At 40.0% G+C, this 6,735-nt stretch overlaps 1 protein-coding gene across 5 annotated transcripts in view; it reads right to left on the bottom strand.

Annotated features, from left to right (window-relative positions):
- Positions 1 to 1,130: 1,130 nt before the first annotated feature.
- Positions 1,131 to 6,735, bottom strand: part of LOC147222883 (rho-associated protein kinase 2-like) — a 33,251-nt gene continuing 27,646 nt past the window's right edge. Inside the window, exons 27-34 of one of the 5 annotated variants that reach the window (XM_086167319.1) lie at positions 6,329 to 6,541; positions 5,643 to 5,710; positions 5,443 to 5,531; positions 4,575 to 4,653; positions 4,177 to 4,444; positions 3,413 to 3,689; positions 2,157 to 2,258; positions 1,131 to 1,822 (exon numbers count right to left, since the gene is read on the bottom strand). In XM_086167319.1, coding sequence (XP_086023445.1) covers positions 2,183 to 2,258; positions 3,413 to 3,689; positions 4,177 to 4,444; positions 4,575 to 4,653; positions 5,443 to 5,531; positions 5,643 to 5,710; positions 6,329 to 6,541 — 1,070 coding nt within the window. In that variant the 3' untranslated portion in view covers positions 1,131 to 1,822; positions 2,157 to 2,182. Of the gene's footprint in view, positions 1,823 to 2,156; positions 2,259 to 2,427; positions 2,511 to 3,408; positions 3,690 to 4,176; positions 4,445 to 4,574; positions 4,654 to 5,442; positions 5,532 to 5,642; positions 5,711 to 6,328; positions 6,542 to 6,735 lie in introns of those variants that run through there. The other 4 variants (XM_086167320.1, XM_086167322.1, XM_086167321.1 and 1 more) reach the window with 4 other exon arrangements.

Raw genomic sequence — 6,735 nt, 5'->3', positions numbered from 1 at the left:
AGTGTAAAAAGTATTTCCATAAATTTACACTTATATATTACAGTAATGATTCGTCGATCACTATGGAAAATGGCTGATTAAGGTGTTACATTACTTTTATTCATAATGTTTCTTTTAGCTGTGTGCAATAAGATGCAAGTGTTTATGTAGCAACACTAAACAAATAGCAGCCTGTTAAGGCATTATATGTGTTCGCACATTAGGGGATTGAATGAACAGAAAAGTTCAGAAGTCATCATTCAAGCCAAGTAGATAAGGAGGGTCTGCAGATCACTAATCAAAAATACCAGCTTCAGTATAATCCACCACAAAGGCTGAGGACTAAATGGATATATTAATGGAAAATCTGACCCTTTTGAAAAAGGGGAATAACAGCAGGGCCAAAACAAATACAATGCTTTGGATACATTAGCAGCATCACAGTGCATACGCACATGTTGCCTCTGTGCTGGTGAGGGGGAGAAACGGTGTGATGCCTGCTGCTACCTGAGGTGACAGCAAGCCTCCATGTAACAAAACCAGAGCGTACAGTCACACAGCTGATAGAGAATGGATCAGCGCTGCGGCATGAGGTATGATTTTAGCAGATGGGCCACATGATGAACCATTACATTATGTATGATGAGTGCCAGCTGGCTTTAGGCTGCTCTGAAAGATTTATTTCAGTCAAGCCCACTCACTCCAAATGTACCTCCTTGACCGAGGTGAAGCTATTCTGGTATAGTTCAGATAGTTTCCTAAAATACACAGTAATGTTTTCTATACATAAGACGCATTTGTAATCATTGTATTTTTATTGCATGTGGGCTGTCAACATAATAATTAAAAATAAAAAAAACACCCTAAAATCCATTATTCTCTGATAGTCTTGGTGAATAATATCTTTAAAATCTATCTGTAGATGTCATAAATCCCTCTCTAATCTGTCTGATGAAACCTCAAAACCACCTTGAAGGGGAAACCTAGCATTAAATCCCGTCTGACAGACATCAAGCCACAAAGTCCCTAATTGGGGCCACCATAAATCATTCTCTCTTTTGAATCCATTCTCACATATCATCCAAAATCCTTACCCACGGCACATTAAGAAAAATCCAATCGATACATTTAAAGGATGAAAATAAATTATTAATGTTAAGTGTAATGGAATTTATTTGTATTCCTCTTGAATGATTTGAGAAACTGTTCCTGTTCACAGTAGTCCAGTTATTGTCGTAAATGATAACGTTGGCGTTTTGTATTTAAAGAAATCTAGTTACACTGTAGAATGTGTTCAGTAACATTAAATCAGCAATGAATAATGTGCAACTCAGTTATATTTTGATACCCATAAAAATAAAAGTGATATACCATAACCTACACTTTTGTGTGTTACAAAAACAGATCTCTTTATCCTATATACAATAGACATTCTCTCTCACATTTGCACGCACACACACACACACACACACACACACACACACACACACACACACACACACACAGCTTGAACTTCACGTGCATGGAAAATGCAAGTAAATATCCATGTTTTTGTGGTTATGGTCATAACAGATATAGGTAGTTTCAACCACAAGAGCAAAGATTAATTTTCTTTTTGTTTAGATGAGATCTCTAATATGAAGACATGTGCTCATAATCCTCTGATTAAAATGACAGATCCCAATCCTTGTGATGACAGCCAGTCACTGTGAACGTTTCTGTCCATTAGTAGTGCTTTTTCAGTCTGTTTCCCTGAATAAATAACACATGTGGGCAGAGTGTCCAGACTGCGGCCATTAATTCACATGGATTTTAAGGCACGTCTTTGCTCAGCCAGGGTTAACTGTGAATTGAGAAAGAAAGAGAAAATGAACTTGGGATGCTTCCAAGAGAATGGCAAAACATCAGAAGAACGCCCACACAAAAACACACATCAAACAGGGAAGTTACTCAATAGCTGAACAATCCATGAGTAAAGGATGCACAAAAAAGCACAGTCTAAGAAAATACGTTGCATGTTTACCTGGAGTATAATTGTAATTGTAATGAAGCTCGGACAAAGGCATCGTGATTCAGACCCAGCAATAAATTTTGAAGTCACACAAAAATGTGCATCTAATCATATAAAGCGGTCCACTAAGCGCAAACACACGAGTCCCATGCAGAGGTCCAGTTACCCTCCATTCCCCATTTGTCTCTTCTCTCAGAAGACCATATCATCATCACTATCGATGTCATCCAATGACCAACTCCAATCTTCTAGGCCCAACTCAAGCAATCTGAAACGGTAAGTGTCCTGTTCACTGGAGCCGTTATCTGTTATGTGTTCGGTCAACACCTGCCACAGTCACCGGGGGGCAGTACTGCTCTTTATGATTAGAGAGGGTTACAAAGCACAGCTGCATGGCCATGCATTGGGCGGAAAGCACACCAAGCTCAGCTACTTACAGTCTCCCAGCATGAGAGACTTTAGAATGATGGGGTCAGATGTCAGATGTCAGTGGAGGATGATACGGAGTATAGGACCAGTGCTGGAGGATAAGAGCGAGTTAGGTTGCGGCTGAGACAAACTAAATTGCGGAAAACTGTGTAAATATAGTTAGCAACTCCCATAAGGATGCGGTAAAACTTCCTACTGCATTAGATAGCATAATTAAAAGACAGTATGCAAATGAAGGCTGCTTTAAGCACAAAAGCTGCATCAACAAAAGGGACCAATATCAACAGAACCTATTATTTCAAGGATTGGTTAACACATCTCATGAAATAATCCATTTGCAGCAGCTTTAACATTTCACACCACAATAGGATACTGTAGAGCTTTTACAGTGAATATGACTCCCCCTTGTGTCACAAACAAGCTTTATGTGACAGCATAGTATTACAGTTTATCCTTCAGGGAAATGATAGCCCTATTGCTAATAGAAATAGCGGTAAGAAATCCTTTGTCTTGGGTTTATGCAGTTAAGAAACACTATTTAAGGCCAATTGACTTATACAGCTTCTTTTGCAGCTTATTTGTTGGGGTCATGGGATATTCTGTGTGGGGCACAGCGGTACATTTTTCATGTTTATTTTTCTAATGCATATGCTGAGAAGCTGCTGTATTGCATCCTGCAATTTTTAGTAAATTTGTACAGTGAGAGGATATACAAATCCAAGTTTCAACTGTAAAATGTTTAGTCTTTGTATTAATAAATATGCACTACACTGGGTTCTTTCAGCGTTGTGTATTTTTCCATTTTTTTCTGCTCAAGCAGATGACGAACTGCTGATTCCTGAGTAGAATCACTATATATGTGGATCTATACACCAAAATATGTTCAACATAATGTGTTTATAGTCAACAAACCATGGTACATCATGGCAGGCAAGTTTGAAACCCAAGGAGGAATTACACTTTAACACAAACTCAGTTTGGGTATTTCCTCACCTGGCTTTCCCTGAAGACTGCTGCTGCCGGCTAGACGGCATTTTGATGGCTCCACGGTGGGGTGACATGTGTGGGGAGCCCCTCGGTGAAGGCCGTGGTGAAACCCGAGGAGAAGAACGTGATGCTGATTCGGGAGTGTGGGCTTGTGTGGCAGAAGGCGGGCTTGAGGGGGTCTTTCTTGGGATGCGTTTGAGGAGATGACTGACCCAGCGCTGCTGTTCCTCCCGACTGTGGGTCAGCAGAAGCAGCTCTTTGGCCGTGGACATGTCATAATTAACTGTTAAGGAGAGAGAACACATTAGTACTATACTTAACATTTAAGATAGTGGTGCTTTTGATTAATAATAATATTACTGTACTTTGCTGATATGCAAAGAAAATATACTTTGACAACTTTAAAAAAACAAGAATCCTCATGCAACAAAACAAAGTCAAACAGAAAACACACATATATACGTGTGTGTGTATATATATATAAAACTGAAGTATGCCAAAAAGTCTAACACATATATACGTGTGTGTGTGTGTATATATATATATATATATATATAAACTGAAGTATGCCAAGAAGTCTAATAAGGTTCTACCAAAGCAATTTTGTGTTTGAAACAATTGTTTGCTAACTATCATGAAATCTTTGGTAAACAAGTGATATGTAATATTATGAACCAAAAAGTATGTCCTATAAGCGAATTACTGAAAAATGTGTGTCTCTTCCTGAGCAATTTAAAATGGCAGGACTCTTTTTTGATGTATATACTGACCTTTGCAGGGCACAATAACCTCCTCCTTTCTGTCAAGGTGATCTTTGTGGCACTTTGTGTGGCAGCGGCGGCACTCGAGGGCAGGCGGGGGCTTGAAGAGGTGCCAGAGGGGGCGAGTGCAAGCCTCGCAGCTGGAGGGGAAGTGGTAGAGTGTGAGGATGAACTCGTGGCCCTTGTGGCTGATGTAGGATGGGCGATCGCCAAATGGAGTGGCCTCCACTATGACCTCTTGATCGCGTTTACTCTCGCCTTCATTGGCATACAGAAGCTGTGTATAAGGAAGAAAAGAACAATGTTAAGGTTCTGGAAGATCGAAAAACAACTTGACTATCTGATATATTGAGAAAAACATGCCTATGGAGAGCTACATGCATTGTCTGTGCAAAATAATGCGATACCTGGAATATCAGTGGGATTTCTTTGGCATCTGCACGATAGACATCAGTCTGAGTGACTGGTCGGACATGAAACAGCTTACTGAGGGAGGGAGAGAGAGAGAGAGAAAAGAGACAAATCCCACTCAGCGTCTGTCAAGTCATTTCATTTCATTCTAGGGAAGGGTGAAATGTTGATGTATGTCAAGTGTCTTCTACTCTTCACGTTTTATCATGTTTCTTTTTTTGGGATCAACTGTTTTATTGTCTATATCAGAACAGGCATAACTGCATGGCAACCACCCCGCCTTTCTTTTTTAGTAATTCTCTTTTAAATCGACTTGTTATATTTCAAGATCGAAGGTACCTCAATTCAAGTCAAGTGAGAAGAAGAAAAAAAATTGCCAGGAAATTGTTAGTCACTACACAGTGGGAAATCCTTGTTGTTTAGCAACAGTTTTATTGTATTGCATATTTCTGACTACTGTGACATGAATGTTCTCATACTAGCCAGCCCAACTGTTTTCTGTTTAACTCCTTTCTGCAATCTGTTTATATGTGTCTCTATCTATTTAATATTTTTTCCAATTGCCATTTTTATCTGATTTTTCACATATTCATGGATATAGATAGGATGTCTACTGAATATTGTTTGCCAAAAATGAAACGGGAAGGATGGCCTGCTGTGCAGGTAATTACAGCGTCAGATCAGATGACGTTCCCTATGGTGCCCTTATGAGGTCAACACTTGGGGATGTGAGGGGGATGTAGCCACAATACAACAATATCTTGTCTCATTACATTGTGAGGCATTGCGCACTTTAAAAAAGGTGCTATATATGTCAAATAATCCAGGATTCATATTTGGAATAACAGGCCTCGAATGACTCACTCGATGTCCAGGGTCATGAAAGGGTTGGCTTGCTCCCGGTCCTGCTCACTGTTGTAGAACAGGATCTTTTTACTGCTTACCACGACATACTGTAAGAGAAAAGGAAACAAGGGCTATATTGTTTGAAGGGATATTACTCGGTGTCTAATTACCAAAAAAAACAAACGTCTAGAGACGAGCAGTAGTCATGGCGGTATTACTTTTTTGTCCCAGCCAAACCGCTTCGTGTTCTTGGTCGGAAGTGAAATCCAGCCCTCCAGTCGGGATTCTAGAGAGAAAACCAGAGATGTTGACAACACAAGGAGAGAAGCTTTTAACCATGAGAAGCACTTAAACATAGACCAGCTTGACATTTTAAAACTTTGCTGGCATTTTACTTAAAGCACTCTTCACTTGGCTCCTTGCAAATACCAAAGGGCACATGGTTCTCTTTCTTTTGGATTAAATAAAATATAAAAAAAAAAAATTAAATAAAAAATCAAGTGGCAACCATCTGCAAAAAATGCGGCACATCACACTTGTTTTAATGTCTTTTGGAAAAATTCACACTGCAAATCTCACTACATGGTGAAGAGATTTTTCTAACATCTTTTAGTGGAAAAATTTTAATTAAGCAGGCTGATGTCAAACTGTGAGTATGCACGTGTCCAGTGAACATAAAAAAGGATTACAGCACAGCAGAGGCAGAGTCAACAGAGTTTAGGGATTAGGAGAAATCCTGCAGGGGCAAACCAAGGTTTAGGTTTTTCTCCCAGTCAACAGAATGAACTTAGGGAAAATGGACTTTCTTCAAAATTCAAAATGCAAAGGGCATGAAGCATTGCCAGGTCAACTGGAGTTTTAATTTAGATCCCCCTCTCAGGTCTAATCCACCATGCAGGGTCACCTGCAAGTTTGGGCTCAGGCTGCTCATAGGTGAGGGCGAGTTTCGGGCGGCCTCGATCCACCTGCCCATCATATTCTTCTTCATCCTCGGAGTCAGAGTCAAAAAGATGTTGAGATGCACCAAGGTTGGGGCGAGTGTCGATGCAGACTGATTTGTGTGTGCGCTGGTACGTGAAGGACATTGATTCGGAGGTGTGAGAGTGGGTTATGCGCACTGTTTCCAAACCCCAAAAAGAGAAATGGAGTCGAAATGAAGCGGAAAAATGGAAAAAGAAAAAGGTCAGTTACTCCGGGGGATAATAAGACACAAGTGAAAACAAAGGAAACAGAAAGAATAGAGGAAACTCCAGAAAGAAATGACTAGCAAGAGCATGTAGGTGAGTATCTACTTACAGAACTGGACCTGAA

This window comes from Fistularia commersonii, chromosome 20 (assembly GCF_037954325.1).
Source record: "Fistularia commersonii isolate RoL2024-O1a breed Wild chromosome 20, RoL_Fcom_v1.0, whole genome shotgun sequence".
NCBI lineage: Eukaryota > Metazoa > Chordata > Actinopteri > Syngnathiformes > Fistulariidae > Fistularia > Fistularia commersonii.
The sequence above is the reverse complement of the archived record's forward strand: the minus strand, read 5'-3'. Positions and strand labels throughout refer to the sequence as shown.